At 34.4% G+C, this 20,317-nt stretch overlaps 1 protein-coding gene across 5 annotated transcripts in view; it reads right to left on the bottom strand.

The window, feature by feature from the left end:
* Window positions 1-20,317, bottom strand: part of USP34 (ubiquitin specific peptidase 34) — a 251,930-nt gene that overhangs the window by 60,412 nt on the left and 171,201 nt on the right. For all 5 annotated transcript variants that reach the window (XM_046661136.1, XM_046661132.1, XM_046661134.1 and 2 more), the window contains exons 39-43: window positions 18,962-19,066; window positions 17,064-17,119; window positions 16,845-16,965; window positions 8,097-8,280; window positions 7,483-7,643 (exon numbers count right to left, since the gene is read on the bottom strand). In XM_046661136.1, coding sequence (XP_046517092.1) covers window positions 7,483-7,643; window positions 8,097-8,280; window positions 16,845-16,965; window positions 17,064-17,119; window positions 18,962-19,066 — 627 coding nt within the window. The remainder of the gene's footprint in view (window positions 1-7,482; window positions 7,644-8,096; window positions 8,281-16,844; window positions 16,966-17,063; window positions 17,120-18,961; window positions 19,067-20,317) is intronic.

Genomic DNA, 20,317 nt, shown 5'->3' with positions numbered 1-20,317 from the left:
GTACCCAGAAAACAATCCCAAAGACAATGAAATCTACAACCTAAATGACAATGAATTCAAAACAGCCATCATTAAAAAACTCAACGAGTTAAAAGAGAATACAGATTGACAACTCAACGAGTTCAGGGGCTGTGTCACAAAAGAGCTTGCTACCATAAAGAAGAACCAATCAGAAATACTGGAGATGAAGAACACAATGGAGGAGATTAAGAAAAATCTGGACTCTCTGAACAGTAGGGTTGATAATATAGAGGACAGAATTAGCAATCTGGAGGACAGGAATATAGAAATGCTGCAGACAGAGGAGAGAGAACTAAGATTAAAAAGAAATGAAGAAACTCTCTGAGAATTATCTGAATCAATTAGGAGATGCAACATAAGAATTATAGGTATCCCAGAGGGAGAAGAGAAGGAGAAGGGGGCAGAATGCCTGTTCAAAGAAATAATGGCTGAGAACTTTACAAACCTGGGGAGAGAGATGGAACTCCATGTGACAGAAGCTAATAGATCTCCAAATATTATCAATGTTAAAAGACGAACCCCAAGGCACATAGTAGTGAAGCCTGCAAAAGTCAATGACAAACAGAAAGTCCTAAGGGCAGCCAGGCAGAAGAAAATAACCTACAAAGGAACCCCCATAAGCTTGTCAGCAGATTTATCAGCAGATACCTTACAGGCTAGAAGAAAGTGGAATGATATAGTCAAAACTGTGAAGGACAAAAACTTGCAGCCAAGAATACTCTATCCAGTGAAAATATCCTTCAAATACGATGGAGAAATAAAAACTGTCCCAGATAAACAAAAGTTAAGGGAGTTCATTGCCACAAGACCTCGCCTAAAAGAAATGCTCAGGAAGTCCCTCATACCTGAAAAATCAAAAAAAGGAAAGGGGTTACAAAATCCAGAACAAAGGAGATAAGTAGAAAGACAAAATCAGAAAGCTGCAGCTCTGCATCAGAACAGGTTAGCAAAAGTTAAGCATAACATTAAAGATAAAAGGAAGGGAAACACCAATATTCAAACCACATGGTAACCACTAAACAAATAACAAGAATAAAGATGCAAATTACAAATAAGAAGAAAGCCAACATAGAAATCTACCTACCTGAATTAGTAGTCCAAAAATCACGGGACGAGAAACAAAGGAAATGCAAGAGAACCGGAAAACAAATGATAAAATGGCAGCGGTAGACCCCCACATTTCAATAATCACTCTAAATGTAAATGGGCTGAACTCTCCAACCAAAAGATGCAGAGTGGCAGGATGGATTAAAGAAGAAGATCCAACAATGTGCTGCCTCCAGGAAACACACCTCAGCCCCAAAGACAAACACAGACTCAGAGTGAAGGGATGGAAAACGATACTCCAAGCTAATAATGAACATAAGAAAGCAGGTGTCGCCATACTTATATCAGACAAAGTAGACTTCAAAGCAAAACAGATAAACAAAGACAAAGAGGGGCAGTTTATAATGATAAAAGGGACACTCCACTAAGATGACATAACACTTATAAATATATATGCACCCAACACAGGAGCACCAAAATTTATAAAGCAACTATTAACAAAACTATACGAGACATCAACAACAATACAATAACAGTAGGGGACCTCAACACCCCATTAACACCAATATCATCCAGACAGAAAGTCAAGAAGGAAATTATAGAATTAAATGAAAAATAAGACCAGATAGGCTTAATAGATATATATAGAACACTCTATCCAAAAACAGCAGGTTACACATTCTTCTCAAGTGCACATGGAACATTCTCAAAGATAGACCATATCTTGGGAAACAAAGCAAGCCTCAACAAATACAAGAGGGTTGAAATAATATCAAGCATCTTTTCTGATCATAATGCTATGAAACTAGAAATTAACTACAAGAATAAAGCTGGGAAAGGGGCAAAAATGTGGAGACTAAACAACATGCTACTGAACAAACCATGGATTACTGAAGAAATTAAAGAAGAAATCAAATATTATCTGGAGACAAATGACAATGAAAACACGCCATACCAACTCATTTGGGATGGAGCAATAGCATTCCTAAGAGGGAAATTCATTGCAATACAGGCTCACCTCAGTAAACAAGAAAAATCTCACATAAGCAATCTCAAACGACACCTAACAGAATTAGAAAAAGAACAATAAACAAAGCCCAAAGTCAGTAGAAAGAGGGAAATAATAAAAATTAGAGCAGAAATAAATGATATTGAAACAAAAAAGACAGCAGAAAGGATCAATGAAACGAAGAGTTGGTTCTTTGAAAACATTAACAAAATTGACAAACCCTTAGCCAGACTTACTGAGAAAAAAAGAGAGAAGACTCAAATAAATAAAATTAGAAATGAGAGAGGAGAAATCACAACGGATACCAAAGAAATACAAGGGATCATAAGAGAATACTATGAAAAACTATATGCCAACAAATTGAACGACCGAGAAAAAATGGATAAATTCCTATACTCTTACAACCTCCCCAAACTGAATCAGGGAGAAACAGAGAATCTGAATAGACCAATCACAAGTAAAGAAATAGAAACAGTAATCAAAAACCTCCCCAAAAATAAAAGCTCAGGACCAGACGGCTTCTCTGGAGAATTTTACCAAACATTCAAAGAAGATTTAATACCTAACCTTCTCAAACTATTCCAGAAAATTGAGGAAGATGGAGAACTCCCTAACACATTCTATGAAGCCAGCACCACCCTGATCCCCAAACCTGACAAGTTCAACACAAAGAAGGAAATCTACAGGCCAATATCACTGATGAACATAGACACAAAAATCCTCAACAAAATTCTGGCAAATCAAATACAGCAATACATAAAAAAGATTATACACTGTGATCAAGTGGGATTTATAACAGGGACACAGGGATGGTCCAACATCCGCAAGTCAATCAACGTGATACACCACATTAACAAAATGAGAATCAAAAACCACACGATCATCTCAATAGATGCAGAGAAAGCATTCGACAAGATCCAACACCCATTTATGATAAAAACCCTCAAGAAAATGCATATAGAAGGAAAGTACCTCAACATAATAAAGGCCATATATGACAAACCCACAGCCAACATCATACTCAATGGACAAAAACTGAAAGCCATCCCTCTGAGAACAGGAACAAGACAAGGATGTCCACTCTCACCACTCTTATTCAACATAGAACTGGAGGTTTTCACCAGAGCAATTCGGCAGGAAAAAGAAATAAAAGGAGTCCAAATATACAATGAAGAAGTGAAACTCTCACTGTTTGCAGACGACATGATCTCATATATAGATAATGCCAAAGAATACAGAGGAAAACTACTAGAAATAATCAACAGCTACAGCAAAGTTGCAGGGTATAAAATCAACATACATAAATCAGTAGCATTTCTATACTCTAACAACGAACTAACAGAAAAAGAACTCAAGAACTCAATCCCATTCACAATTGCAACAAAAAGAATACAATACCTTAGAGTAAATTTAACCAAGGAAGTGAAAGACCTATACAACAAAAACTACAAGACTTTCCTGAAAGAAACTGATGATGACATAAAGAGATGAAAAGACATTCCATGCACGTGGACTGGAAGAATAAACATAGTTAAAATGTCCATACTACCTAAAGCAATCTACAGATTCAACACTATCCCAATCAGAATTCCAATGACATTCTTTACAGAATTAGAACAAAGAATCCTAAAATTCATATGGGGCAACAAAAGATCTCGAATTGCTAAAGCAATCCTGAGAAAAAAAAACAAAGCTGCAGGCATCACAATCCCTGACTTCAAAGCATACTACAAAGCTATAGTAATCAAAACAGCATGGTATTGGTACAAAAACAGGTGCACTGATCAATGGAATGGAATTGAAAGCCCAGAAATAAAACCACATATCTATGGACAGCTAATCTTCGACAAAGGAGCTGAGGGCCTACAACGGAGAAAAGAAAGTCTCTTCAATGGTGCTGAGAAAACTGGACAGCCACATGTAAAAGAATGAAAATTGACCATTCTTTTTCACCATTCACAAAAATAAACTCAAAATGGATCAAAGACCTAAAGATTAGACCTGAAATAATAAGTCTTCTAGAAGAGAATATGGGCAGTACACTCTTTGACATCAGTATCAAAAGGATCTTTTCGGACACCGTAACTCATCAGACGAGGGAAACAATAGAAAGAATAAACAAATGGGACTTCATCAGACTAAACAGCTTCTGCAAGGCAAGGGAAAACAGGATTGAAACAAAAAAACAACCCACTAGTTGGGAAAAAATATTTACAAGTTATTTATCCAACAAAGGGTTAATCTCCATAATATATAAAGAACTCACACAGCTCAACAACAAAAAATCAAACCACCCAATCAAAAAATGGGCAGGGGACATGAACAGACATTTCTCCAAAGAATATATATGATGGCCAATAGACACATGAAAAGATGCTCATCATCACTAATCATCAGGGAAATGCAAATCAAAACTACACTAAGATATCACCTTACACTTGTTAGAATGGTAAAAATAACCAAAACAAAAAGTGACACATGTTGGAGAGGTTGTGGAGAAAAAGGAACCCTCATACACTGTTGGTGGGAATGCAAACTGGTGCAGCCACTATGGAAAACAGTATGGAGATTTCTCAAAAAGTTAAAAATAGAAATACCCTATGACCCAGCCATCCCACTACTAGGTATCTATCCAATAAACTTAAAATCAGCAATTCCAAAAGTCCCATGCACCCCTATGTTCATCACAGCATTATTTACAATAGCCAAGATGTGGAAGCAACTTAAGTGTCCATCGCCTGATGATTGGATAAAGAAGATATGGTATATATATACAATGGAATACTACTCAGCCATAAAAAAGGATAAAATCGTCCCATTCATTCACAACAACATGGAAGGACCTTGACAGTATTATGTTAAGTGAAATAAGCCAGAAAGATAAAGACAAACTGTGTATGACTACATTCATAGGTGGAAGTTAAACCTATACACAAAGAGAACTGATGTGGGTTAGAAGGGAAAGAGGGGATGTTTGGGGGGAGGGCACAAAGGATGAAGTGGTGCACCTACAACATGACTAACAATAATGTACAAGTGAAATTTCACAAGGTTGTAAACTATCATAATCTTAATAAAAAGTTAAAAAAATTTATATATTAAGTGCAATAGGAATTGAATAAAAGAAATCAAGAAAACTGGCAAAAATAACTACAGTATATTCCTGGCACATGGGAAGCTTAATACTTCATGAGATAATGAGAACTGACAGATAAAAATACTCTCCAGTATATAACAGACCTGATACATGCAACTTGTTAATAATTCAGAATACAAAAATGGTCAGAAATAAAGACCTGGATTTATTTTTGTTACTGGAGAACGAAGTATTAGTTGACTACAGAACAGAAGTGACTGAATTCTTTAAAATCAAGTAAAACCAAGAATATTTTACTTACTGTGCAATTTCTAAATAAATATATACCTTACATATGTATGTATTTACTACCTAAAAGAATACATTTGCATACCCGTTAGGATGGCTATCATAAGAAAAAAACCAGACAATGACAAGTGTTGGCAAAGATGTGAAGAAACTTTGCAATGCCAGCAGGAATGTAAAATGGGAAACACTGTGGAAAAATGACACAGTGATTCTGCAAAAAACACAGAACTACTGCATGATCCAGCAATGCCACTTCTGGGTATATACATAAAAGAAGTGAAGGCAGGAACTTGAACGGATATTTGTACACTCATGTTCACAGCAGCATTATTCACAATAGCCAAAAGGTGTAAGCCAATTCAAGTGTCCACTGACAGATAAATGGAAAAACAAAATGCAGTATACACATAAAATGGAATATTATTCAGCTTAAAAAGGAAAGAAATTCTGATACATGCTACAAACATGGATGAACCTTGAAGACATGCTGAGTGAAATAAGCCAGTCACAAAAGGACTAATATCGTACGATTTCCCTTATCTGAGGTACCCAGAGTAGTCGAATTCAGAGAGACAGGAAGTAGAACAGTGGTTCCAGCAGGGTGTTTGGGGGAAGGGAATATGGGGTGATAAGTATTTAAAGGGTATAGAGCATCAGCAAGGAAGGTGAAAAAATTCTGCAAATTGATGGTGGTGATGGTTGCAACACGAATGTACTTAATATCACAGAACTGTACACTTATAAACGGTTAATATGGTAAATTTTAAGTTGTGTATATTTTACCACAATTAAAATACATGTAACTTTCTTTAATCTTTCTGTGAACATCAGAAAAGGGAATAATAAAAATGATTAATGTTTTCATGTAAATAATCAAGTGCCCATTTGACTAGAGTACTTTCTGAAGTCATGTCAAATTCTATTTTGTAAGAATTTTTTACATAGAGACATATCTAAACTTAGTTTTTAACCAAAAATAGCATTTATGAGACTTACAATTAGCATATCTGATTATTCTTTCTGTTGCCACACACAAATTCCTGACAGTACTAATGGCTAGAAGGTGATGACTAATATGAAGAGAAACTACAAAGTATGGCCAAGCTATCAGACAGAAAATCACTGAAAACATGCTTCTTTGATAATAACTGCTTCTATAATAAAATCATGCAGATGGGGCCACCAAATTTAGTTACAAAAATTTCCATATGCTAAATGAAATCAATTATTCAACTATTTATAATCATAATCAGTCTCAGATGATACACTTAAAAATGTCAATATAACGTTTTTATATTATAAATTATAAATAAATTTATAAAGCCAAAAAACAAACCCACTTGAGTATACTGTAGATTGGAGACCTTGAAGCATAACTTAAACATATTAAGGATTCACTGAAGATAAATAAAGACAATTGTGATACTTTGTTGGGGGGGAAAAGACAGGACATCAAGATGACATAATGGAGGAAAACAAAAACTCAAGTGCAAGCCTAAAGAAAGTTCCCCAAGAAATGATAAAAGCAGTGCAGAAGGTAAACTAAAAAACAGCCTATGGTAAAAAGGAATGAAAACTAGAAAGAACAAGTTAACAAAAATGATATGAAGCAGACCATATCCAAGCAAACTAGGCCCACAATCAAATTTACTTTAGGATAAATACAAAAGAAACAAGTTCACTTAATTCTGACACTATTTCCCTACTTTGTTTTAGGCTTTGCTTATTTTCTATGTAATTAAAATCTGTGTTTATACTTACTGAAAATGTCACGTTCATTGTATACACTAACTGTCTATATGCTATAACTGTGCTTTCCTTTGAGAAATAAAGACATTATATCACAATATTAGGAATAAAGTATTGAGATGTAAAAGTAATTAAAATATACATGAGTTATCTAGTCAAATTTTGTCGTTTTTTAATTCATAAATTATCTTCTCAAAGTATTTCACTAAATTGAAACAAAGTTAAAAAACTTTGTATTACAGTATTAATTTTTAAAGTGAGGAAATTGTACCTTAGCAGTGAAGACAGCCTGTCTTGCTTCAGGTATCATATAAAGTTGCTGAATAGTAGATGCCAAGTAACAAGTAGCTCCAAGGTTGGTCAGGCCAACAAATCTACACTCAGCACGGACATCCTCATGAGGCCAGTAGTCCCATTTATAAGGTGCATGGGCTGCTGAAAAAAGATGGAGGGAAAGATTCCCCCCAAACAAACCATTAAACAATGCATTTTGCTTTTATTAACAGCCAATACCTCCATTACTACTTATTTAGTTAAAATATATAAAACATTCTACATGATAATTTTTAAAATTAGTAAGAACACCGTAAAACTAATTCACTTCCTAATAATTCAAGACTATGAAAACTTGATCTTACATGACACTAAATTATTTAACCAAAAAACGCCAAAGTATTTCAGATACCTATACAAAGTCCTTCACACCTGTTTTTTTCTAAGAAGAACCAAAAAAATCCAATGTTACTTTTTAACTTCAATAATGTCCTAGCAACAACAGTTTATAATGTTAGTGTGTGAACATGAATTCTCTCTCAATCATGCCCTCCAAAATCTCATTTCTACATACAAAATTTAAAAATACTAAAGAAAAAGAAGAACGCTTACACTGCATGTGTTGTGCCATAACCCAGTTGTGTATTAGCCTGTAGTTCTCAACAGATCCCTTTACCATCTCTACTAACAAATCATAAGCAGCAGCTCTTGAAGAATGCGATTTACACTTTGGCTGTTGTCTATCTTTCAGACTAGGCAACAAAAACAGGAGATTGAAGATATCTCTTAAAAATTCCTGGAAAAAAGAGGAAGATCAAGTATATTAGCTAAACTTGGCTATTAATTATATTCCAAATATAATGAAGAACTTACACAGAGTAAACTGGATTATATGACCATCTACAATTTACTAAAAGACTGTTTAAAAACTTAAAACAGCATCATACACCATCATCTGAAAGTCTTCCCAATGTTCATTTCTCTTAGAGAAAATGGTATTGGTGGGGATCACCTTTATTGTTCCTTCCCTCTTGATAGCTCTTTCTCACAGATTCCCAACTACAATGCTATTATTTTCTACCACATTAAGTGACCAAAATTTTTGGTAAGGACTCATTACTCCCTATTCTTGACTGCCTCTACATTTACTTAAGATTCTCCTTATTTCACTCTAATAATAATAGTAGCAGCAGCAGTAGCAGCAACAAAAGTAGCAACTTACTCATAATGAGCACTCACAAGTGGCAGATACTACTTAAGGCCCCAAAACAAAAAAGGTTAAGATCTTTGCCTAGAGTCAGAGTTGGGATTTAAGACACCAAGCTCTTAACTTCTATACCAGTGAAGTTCAAACTGAGGGGAAAGGTATACTGTAGATGTACTTTTTCTTAAATTTGATCTGCCTGAGAAAGGGTCACCTTTCCCACTTATTCCTTCTTAATTGGTCCTTTGTCACTTTACCAAAGAAAATTATCTCCCTCACCATCTGAAATACGAGTATGGTACATGGTTCTGGAGCACAAAAACCTCCTGAGGTACTGTGTAGAAAATAGATAATAAGACTGAGATTCTGCTATTAGACTGGAACGTGAGGGTGGGTTCCTAGCTGTCATCTGGAAAGTTGAATGGTAAACAGTTCCCTCCTCTAATATAAAACTTTCCCTAAGTGATAAAAGTGGCTCACTGTGCCTGGTGTATTTGGATTATGCTGAATATCTGCTTACCATCTGGGAGTCTGGAATTTCTGTAACTGTGGTCAGTTATGCAAGTACTATGTGCCTACCTGACCCACCCCCTGATAAAAACCCTGGACTCCTAGGCTCAAAAGAAATTCCCTGTGTAGACAACACCTCACACATGTTGTCACACTCACTACTGGGGGAATTAAGCACATCCTGTGCAACTACATTGGGAGAGGATTCTTAGAAGTGTGTACTTGGTTTCCACCGGACTTGGTCCTATGCCCTCTTCTTCTTTTACTGATTTCATTTTGTATCATTCTGCTGTAATAAATCTTAGCCATGAGACAACTACATGCCGAGTCCTATGAGTCCTTCTAGGGAATCAGTGAATCTGGCAGTGGTCTTGGGAACCTCTGACACAGGCACCAAATAAGGAATAATTTAAAATATTTCCCCATTGATGACCTCACCTCTTCCATCTCACTATTGTCAAAGAAAGCATAATGCATAATTCCTGACTTAACAAAGGAAAGTAAGTTTGGCTAAGAAATATACAAAGTGAATAAGGGCTCATTTCATATAGTTGACAGACTGATGATAAGATTATATCTTGTCTATCTTAGAATTCAGAGGTAAGACAACCGTCTCAGAGACAGAAAGTCACATATTTACTTGAACTGGAAAAATAAAGTCAAACTCACTCAAACAGAAACAGAATTGGCTAATGGGAGTTTAACAATGAACTATTTTTGCCAATCAGTTTGGATGTACAAACTGAATGAGCTAAATATCTGTTACTCCAAAGTTTTGACAAAATATATTTGAAAGCTGTGGTAAGATAAAAGCATTTTATCAGAAATACTAGGTTGATAAAAGCATATTGAAATGAACACTATCTTTATTTTCCTTACTCTTTTACCAGGAAACCAGGTGTCTCTAAGTGAAAGAGTAACATATATTAACATATTCATTTGATATGTAATGGCAAAGCCATTTTGGTATTTTTCACAGAAAGAAGAACCTCAAACTGCTACCTGAGAGAATATTAAAATCAGTTTTATGATGAGACCCCATAGCGTGATTTTTGACAGGTAATTCAGAAGAAATTCAAACAATTAACATGTTGAAACAAAACTCCTGGGCCCAGCCCTGTGGCCGAGTGGTTAAGTTTGCACGCTGCGCTTCGGGGGCCCAGGGTTTCACTGGTTCGGATCCTGGGCGCAGACACGGCACCGCTCGTCACGCCATGCTGGGGCAGCGTCCCACACAGCACAACCAGAGGCACTCACAACTAGAATCTACAACTATGTACAGGGGGGGCTTTGAGGAGAAGAATTAAAAAAAAAAGGAAATTGGCAACAGTTGTTAGCTCAGGAGTCAATCTTTAAACAAACAAACAAAACCCACAATACTCCTTCCATTCCCATTGTAAACCTTATGTGAACACAGTTTACATTTCCATTATGTAAACAAGATTTCTCAGAGTTTACATCTAAAAAAATATAAAGTAGGAAGAGAGTGAACATGTGATCATTCTAGCTTAATATCCATCTACAACTATATAAATTAATTTAAAAAACCCCACCCTTGTGAATGCATATATTTTCAATAAAATGTCATTTTTAATGTCTCATACTTATTTGGAAAAATTTAAAGTATACTTATGTTGCTTTGATTGCCCATGTCCAGTAAATGTAATATAATGATAAATACAGAAGAAATTTAAGACAATACTGTGAGGTCACAGGAAAAAAAATATTTTTATCAATTTCAACAATTCCATAAAAATTATATCCTTTAAAAACATTTAAATTTGAAAACCCTAGACATTTTTTAAAATTAAGAAATCTGGGGACTGGACCAGTGGCATGGTAGTTAAGTTCACGCACTCTGCTTGGGTAGCCTCAGGTTTGCAGGTTCGGATCCTGGGCACAGACCTAGCATCAGTTGTCAAGCCATGCTGTGGCAGCATCCCACATAAAACAGAGGAAGACTGGCATAGATGTTAGCACAGCAACCATCTTCCTCAGGCAAAAGGAGGAAGATTGGCAACAGATGTTAGTTCAGGGCCAATCCTCCTCACCAAAAAAACCCCCAAAAATTCTGTAAGAGGACACTTAGTTTTTTCAAGATTCTTTAAAGACTACGTGAACAAAGAAAGTTCGAAGACCACTGAACTGTGCTGGCTCTCAATCTTGTTACCAGATTTATTTTGCCAAAAAGCATGTTCCTGGTGTTATTTGACTGATCAAAAACTTCAAAGGCCCCTTTTTTAAATTACAAAAGTAATGCTTTTGCTTTCTTGTACATATAAAAATAATTTCCTGTGACTACAACAGATGACCACCTAGTTTCCCAAAGTTACCTCCTACACTTCCTCAAACTCAAGCCAAACTGAACTAACCACTCAATTTCCTGCATATACCCAGGTTTCCTACGACTTACTTTTTCTCATCTTCTTTTCCATGACTTAAATGTTTCCTTTACATTTCTACTTAAGAAAACTTTATCCTGTATTACAAAAGCTCTATCTTCTTCAAAGCCTTTCCTAATCTGATCGTCCATATCCCTGATAGAATTCCCTTTAATAGCTATTATTTTTACCATGATTTACAAATATCATCAGCAGCCATTATTTGTGAAGGTACACACAAATTTTGCATAAGGCAGGTTTCTCAATCTGCTGAACAAATGAACCATTAGATTGTCAGTTCTTAAGAGTCTGGACTGAGTCTTCTTAATCATCCATTTGCTTAACATATATTTGCTAGATACTATACAAGGTAGGGGAGAGAAGAATGAGATTTATATTTTTAAAGGGGAATTATAAGAAGAGAGCAAGGAGAAGAAGGGAGGACGAGGAAGGGGAGAAGAGGAAGAGAAGAAAGAGAAGCAGTAGCAGTGGTGGTGGTGGTGACAGAGACCATACAAGGCCTGCAAAGCCTAAAATACTGACTATAAAGCTCTTTACAGAAACCAGGAGTTTACTGACTCCTGAACTAAACGTAAACTCTAGGTGAAAATTTTAAATAATAAAGTAAAATCACTGAACTAGAAAAGGCATTTTAACTATCTTGGAGATAAGAAAGACTTCTTAATATTATACCACAACGAAATGCCTTAAACACCTCCACTGGATATCTAATTGACATTTCATATTTAACATGTCCAAAACAGAACTCCTGATTTTGACACCCTCACCCTTCTCCAACCTCATCTATCCTGAATTTTTCCTTGGTAAATGGCAATATCATTCACTTAAGTTTCTCAGGCTTAAAAATTGAAGAGTTGTCCTTAATTTCTCTCTCTCCTACCTCACAATCTTACCCAAATTTAAGTCTTTTGAGCTCTATCTTCAATAAACATTCCAAATCCAACCATTTTTCATCATCACCCTTCTCTAGAATGACTGCAAAACTTCCTAACTGGACCCCAGATCTACACTCTTGCCCTGCTAGTTCTTTACATAGCGTCTGGATCTCCACCTAGAGCATGAGTCAAGCTTTTAAAATGTTAATTCAGACCACTTATCTCTACTGTACAAAAGCTAAAGGTTTCCCACCTCAGCAAAAACCAGTGCGAAACTATAATTTTGACTACATAAACATTAAAACCTTCTCAATAAACAACTGTTAATAAACAACAAAAACAATTGTTATTTAACACTGTTCTTTCACTTGTCTAATTTTGTCTAGAACCTCCAGAACAAAGACAGGCAAGGCTTAAAAATCAAGAAGTAAAATAATTACTTGCAGATGATAAACTAAAACAAATGGAAAATCAGACAATACTGAAGAGAAAAGCAAAGATACTTGAAAAAATCTACAAACAATAAGTGGCTATAAGATGGTCTGCAGCAAATTCATACACAAAAATTCTTACTATATATAAACAACTAGTTAGAAAACATAATTGACGATTCCATTTACGATACCTACAAAGATAAAATTCCTAGGAATAACCTTATTAAGAAATGCTTAAAATTCAAATTTTAAATGAAAAGATTAATGAAGAACACAAAAAGACTAGTCTTATAAATAAGAAAATAAATCCTGTTCTTGCAGAGGCAAATTCAATATAATGTCACTTTTTCTACAAGAATCCATAAAACTTAACACAACTCCAATAAAAAAAAGTAACAGAATTTTAATTTTTGAAAGACTGAAACAAACTGATTCTAAAGTTCATGTGGAAAAAAAAACAGCCAGGAAAATTCTGAAAAGGAGTAATAATGAAGATGGAACATCTCTACTAGATATTAACACCTGTAAATCTACATAATTAGGGTATGATACTGGTGAATGAACAGATTAGGAGAGTGGAACGGAAAGTCCAGAAATAAATCTAAGTACACATGGCAATTTAGAATATGATAAAGGAGTTATTTCTAATCAGTGCGTAAAAAATAAGCTAGCCAGTTATTAGGACAACTTGGGTAACTATCCGAAAAAGAAAGATATCTCCCCATTTCATTCTTTTCACCTCAGTAAGTTCCTTACAGAAGAAACTTAAATGTAAGAAATAAAATTATGAAAGTACGAAAAAACAATATGAGTTTTTAAAGTGTAACTGAAAAGCCAGAAGCTATAAAGGATTAGTAAATCTGATTACATGAAAATAAAAACTTCTGCTTAGAAAAAAAGCACAAAGTCAAGAGACAAACAGACAAAAACTACTTGCAAGTCACATTACAAAGGGATAATTTCCTTTACATAAAAAATTCTACCAATGAGTAAGAAAAGAACCAATTACATACATAATAGGACAATGAGGAAAGGATTTGAGCAAGTCAGAGAAAAGAGAACAAATAAATGGCTTGTTTCAAACACATGTAAAGAAGCTCAACCTTAGCCATAATTACAAAAAATAAAACTAAGAGAATCTTTTCCACCTACCAGACTGGCAGAAATTAAGTATTTGATAATACACTGGGTTGGTAGGAAAGTGGGGAAATAGACACCCGCTCACATACATTCTAAGTGGGACCATAAAGAGACTCAGCCTCCATAGAGGGCAATGTGGTTATGTTGACCAAAATCATAAAAGTACATACCCCATCAACCAGCAATTCTACTTCTAGAATTTTTTCCTACAGATTTCCTAAATGATGTATGTATAAACATCTTCACTGCAACATCACTTGTAACAGTATAAGACAATGTTCATCACTAGGAAGCTAGTTAGATATTACATATATCTAGAAAAAGAATATTACACAGTTGTTAAAACAAATGAATTAAACTCTGTATATAGTGATATGGAGAATCTCTAAGAAGGTAAAAAAAGCAAACTACAGAACGGTGTGTTTAAGGTTTTAACATCTGTATACAGTATTGCTTAGTGGTTAAGAATTTAGCCAAGTGAAGAATCTGAGTGACCTCAGTGAGGCCAATTGCTTTACCTGTCTATGCCTTAGTTTCATCACCTGTCAAAATGGGGTCTAATAACAACAGCTACCCTATAAGGGTTCAAAAACTTTGCCTAAGATAATTATTTGTAAAAAATCAGTAAACAAAAGAGAGGGGAAAAAAAACAGTGGTCTTAAAAAATATGAATAATCAAGAGAAATAATACTTCCGGAAATATTTCCTGCACTTATGACAGAGAAAGAGTTGATATTTTCAAAATACAAAACTTTACAAATAAATAGAAGAAAAATGACAGAAGAATGCACACAGATCATGAACAGAAAAATCACAAGTTAATGCAAATGGGCAATACATAAATGAAAAGACACTCATATTCAACAATAACTGAAGAAATAAAACTAAAACAATAGTGAGATTGGCAAAGATTTAAGAGTCATGTAGGGAACATGGATGTCTGAGAAACTGGCATTCTCACCTAGTGCGGTTGGAAGTATAAACTTACATTACCTTTTGTAAACTGATGTATTCTGACTAAAATGAATCAAATTTACTTTTAATAATTTATATGAATATATATATAATGGGACAGGTGTGCAAAGATGTTCCTCACATAGTCTTTTTTAACTAGTGACAACACAAATGTCAATAAAGATTAAATTATTTCCTTATTTATGTGTTCGAGTTTTTAAATGTATTTTCTCTTTCTTTAACGTATTTTTTCAAATGAAGAAAGCATATCACAGAATGGTATTTACATAATAGAAATTATACATTTGTGTATTTAATATATGCACAGAAAGTCCTGGAAGGCCATCACCAAAGTATCATGGGAAATCAAATCAAACTATATGGGAATCTTCTCTTTGCACTAAAAATTTCTTTCTTTCTTTACAATGATATGTTATAAGAAAAGTAAATTAATATATTTATATTTTGGAATGAAAATTATAGAGTTGGCCCTCCATATCTATGGGTTCTGCATTCATGGATTCAACCAACCACACATCAAAAGGCTTACAATGGGTGCATCTGTACTGAACGTGTAAACTTTTTTCTCTGTCATTAATTCTTTGAACAATATAGTGTAACAACTATTTACAGAGCATTTACATTACATTAGGTATAACAGATAATCTAGAAATGATTTAAAGTATATGGGAGGATGTGTCTAGGTTATATTTACACTATACCGTTTTATGTAAGGGACTTAAGTATCTACAGATTGGTCCTGGAACCAATCCCCTGAGGATATCGAGGGATAACTGTATATTGGTTTATATATAACATAAAATTTCAACCAGCAAGACTATAAATCAATCAAATTATTCCCAGTGAGTGTAATGGAAAAATTTAAAAAGCACCTAGAAGAAATAGCACAAGAAGTGGCCTCACAGAATACAGGAAATAGCACAAATTTAAGATAGATTAAGACTGTCACCTTAAGTTTATCTCAAGAATCCCTTAGTCTATGCTCATGGAAACAATCTTCCATCCTTTTGGTTATTCCTGTGTTTCCTAACAAAATCAGTAACCTCAAGAAAACAATGCTCCAAACCAGAAATAACTCTCAATGCAGGCAATGACAAAATAGGCAATGACAAAACTGCCAATGACAAGGTGATTAACTTAATGTAAAGAGTAATCAGACATTCACTGGTCTAGAGTCATTAGGTGTATCCAACATTCAATAACAGATTTTATGTCAAATGGGTCTTTAAAATATGAAACCAGTAAGCTAGGTACTCTATAACGACTACTTACTAATTCCATTGTTATAAATTCAGATAATTCAAAATGTTCAACCCTAGGGGCTGGCCCCGTGGCATGGTAGTTAAGTTCAGCAGGCTCTGCTTTGGCGGCCCAGGTTCAGTTCCCAGGCATGGACCTATACCACTCATTGGTGGCCACGCTGTGGTGGCAACCCATGAACAAAACAGAGGAAGACTGATGTTAGCTCAGGGCAAATCTTTCTCAAGCAAAAGAAAAAAAGGAAGACTGGGGATGGATGTTAGCTCAGGATGAATCTTCCTCAGCAAAAAAACAAAAACAATCCTACTGTTTCAATCAAACTGTACCATTAGAAGTTGCCTTTCTATATACAGTCATAGGAATTGTTTCTGCATTCTAAAAACAAGCCTAAGATTCATATTTTAAGGGTTCATTTTATTCAAAGTTCAGTTTTCCTGACAGCAATAAACTTCTATCAGACTTTACGCTTCCACATGTTTAAGGAAATTTAACATATGCAACAACAACAACAAAAGTTTCAATCATATTCTATATAGACATTTGGATGTCTTAATACCTACCTGCCCTTCCCTTGAAAATTTAAAGGGTGGTTTGTGTTTGATAACACTAGTTGCGAGCCTTAGGAGTCCCGTAAGCCCATCATCTTCTATATTACCATCTTGATGATCAAGGATCTCTCTGCTATAAACAAGAATGCAAGCAAGACAAGATAGTTCACATAATTACGTTGTTTTATCTTTCCTCAGCAATATAACTGTGAATTTCATATCAACAGTTACCTTCGAATACAGTCAGCCAAATGTCGTGCCAAAGCATCTAAGTCGAGGAGTGTTGTCTTAATACAAAGAGAAAATACAAATTAGAAGTATAAATTTTTAGTAGTTCCGAGATTATTTAAAAAAATCCTTTCCCTATAAGTGACAAGAATTTGGTTCTCGAAAATTCATTAATGTAACAATTAAATTATAAACAACAAAGCTGGGGACACCACCAAGATGGCAGACTGAGTAGTCTTCTTTGTCTCTTCCCCTTCGAATCTACACTAATTGGACATTCATCGGTTAACAAAGGATATCCATATAGCATCTCAGGATGCCTGAGAGACTTGTGCTGCTATACATGGGAAGGTGGACGGACTTCCCCCCGGGAGGAGGAGGAGATAGGTGGAATCATAAATAACAAAGCTATTCTTTAATTATACATGACGTCAATTAATAAAATCATAAAATCATAGTTGTAAACACATCATTGATAGTCCTTCAAAAAAAAATCAATGGAATATTGGTAATAAATATGATAGTCACAGTAATATATGAAGAAGACACTTGGTTTGTTGTTTTATTTATTCTGTAACAATTTTACTGAGATGTAACTCACATAGCATACAATTCACCTGCTAAGGTTTATTTTTAACACCACTTTTAAACCAGGCTTTAATAATAAATGTACAGTTAATTTCAGAAGGCTTTACTTCTCATTATAACTGAACAACAAAATTAAAACAGATTTTTTTGGGGCTGGCCCCGTGGCCGAGTGGTTAAGTTCACGCGCTCGGCTGCAGGTGGCCCAGTATTTCGTTGGTTCGAATCCTGGGCGCGGACATGACACTGCTCATCAAACCACGCTGAGGCAGCGTCCCACATGCCACAACTAGAAGGACCCACAACAAAGAATATACAACTATGTACCGGCTTTGGGGAGAAAAAGGAAAAAAATAAAATCTTTAAAAAAAAAATTAAAACAGATTTTCATAAAGGAAAATTACTTTGGCAAGCAAGATATATTAGATTCCTACTTTAAATGGGCCACCCCAGGTTTAAAAAAAAAAAAAAAGAAAGTCAATGTTTATCTGGCATCAATATTTTATGAATAATCATCAAGTAAACTAAAACATGTTCAATATTAATTTTTATAATTATTTATCAAATGAATAGTAAAATACTTTATGAATTAAGATGTAAACTATTTCTTAAAAGTAGAAAGTTCAAATACTACTGAATTTTTAAAATGCAAAGTATATATACTGCACTTTGAAATACATGAAAGAAAACTGAGAGAAAATGCTTCCTAAATATTTAAATGTATCTTCTTAAAGTGTCTCTCATTTTTTTCTGAGATTACTTAAATTCACTTTAGCTTACTAAATTTATAAAGGAGAAAAAAGACGAAAGTTTTTATATGGCAACTTTGTCTTTAAAGTCAACTTGTTTTAAAAATTTCTTTGTTTGGATGAAAATATCATCTTAGTTTTGTATAAAAAAATTAGTAGATCAGCAAACTGACAGTGTTTCTTTAGCTTAAAATAACTTCTCTTTTAATTGCAATTTTATTGTACATATTCAGAACTCCAAATCCACATGCTATTATAGAAAGCCATATATTTAAACCTGAAGTCTACATTTAACATTCCAAAAAGATTTTATATCCACAAATCTTATTCAGATGAGAAAGGAAACTACTTATAGGTAGCAGATGAAGACATTTCAACTAAGGTCAAAGTAAAAAGAAGAATTAGCGTAGAACAGAAAGGTACAAATACAGTAGAAAAATTATGACATTTTCAGCTCATTACAGATTGATAAAAATGCCCTTGATAATAAGGACCTATAAAGTCATGATCACACACATGCTAAATTCATCAGTATCAACAAGTTAATGTATAATTTCCTGAACATACCTGACTAGCATCCTTTATATGTATGTTGTCAACTAATTTGCACAACAACCAAAAATACTCTTTACATCCAGGTTTTAACATTGGTTCTTCTTCATAATCATCAATCTATTAAAAAAAATTTTAAACTTTGTGAAAACATTTTAAAAAGGGAAATAACTTAAAATTACAATACATTTAAGAAACTAAAGACTTTAAGAAAAAATTAAATCCCTATACAGACTAAACAGTATTCAAAATTTAACAAAAGATGGAGACAACACTACCGGTTTCTGTAAAATTAGAGTAACTAGTACATAAGTGAATAATACGAGAATTCCCAGGAAAACATTACTCTCAAATTACTTATAACCTACTTGGAAAAGATATGAATCACATACAATGCTAAATAATGTGATACAAACTAAGAATTCAATGAACGTGTGTAAACAAAAGAAACCTATAGAATATGAGTATCTATAAATCTGCCCACATGCAATGGTCTGTTATAGTTTTGAAATCTGAAAAATAAAGAACACATATTTCTTACAAAGTCGATGATAGGTAAATATGGAGAAGGAAAACGTAAATCCTACAATACGTCATATTTCTGGGGTTAGTAAAATTTACTTAATGGCTCTGGATTTATTATGTGGTAAAAGGGTTTTTACAAGGCTAATACATACACTGGAGCAAGGAAGGGAACTAAAAATTCAGAATACAGTAGTCCCCCTTCTCTATGACTCAACTTTCTGCAGTCAACCATGGTTGGAATTATAAAATGGAAAATTCCCGAAATACACAATTCATAAGTCTTAAACTGCGTGCCATTCTGCATGATAAAATCTCGTGCCGACATCCTCCATGCCCACCCAGGATACAAGTCATCCCTTTTAGTATATTCATGCTGTGTACACTACCCAGCCATTAGTTACTTAGTAGCCTTCTCAGTTATCAGTATATCATTATGGTATATTGTCATAACTGTTCTATTTTATTATTAGATATTATTGTTAGTCTGTTACTCTGCCTAATTTATAAATTAAACTTTATCATAGGTATGTACGTATAGGAAAAAACACAGAAATATATAGGGTTTGGTTTCAGGCATCCACTGGGGGTCTTGGAATGCAGATAAAGGGGGGGACTATAGTATCATAAGGATAAAGCAAAGAACAAACAAAAAAACAACTGTGTGACTGAATGAGAAGAAAGCTACATTTAGGATGTTTCTATCATTCAACTTATTAATACAAGGCCCAGAATCTAGTAAGAACAGATGTTATTTCCACAACAGAATACCCAGGAGAGATCCCACATAGCTGAAATCAAAGTACAGAGATTCCATTCCTAGGTGTAATGTGGACACAACATGTCACA

Source organism: Equus quagga, chromosome 5 (assembly GCF_021613505.1).
Source record: "Equus quagga isolate Etosha38 chromosome 5, UCLA_HA_Equagga_1.0, whole genome shotgun sequence".
Classification (NCBI taxonomy): Eukaryota; Metazoa; Chordata; class Mammalia; order Perissodactyla; family Equidae; genus Equus; species Equus quagga.
Note: the sequence above shows the minus strand (reverse complement) of the source record. Positions and strands in the feature narration are given on the sequence as shown.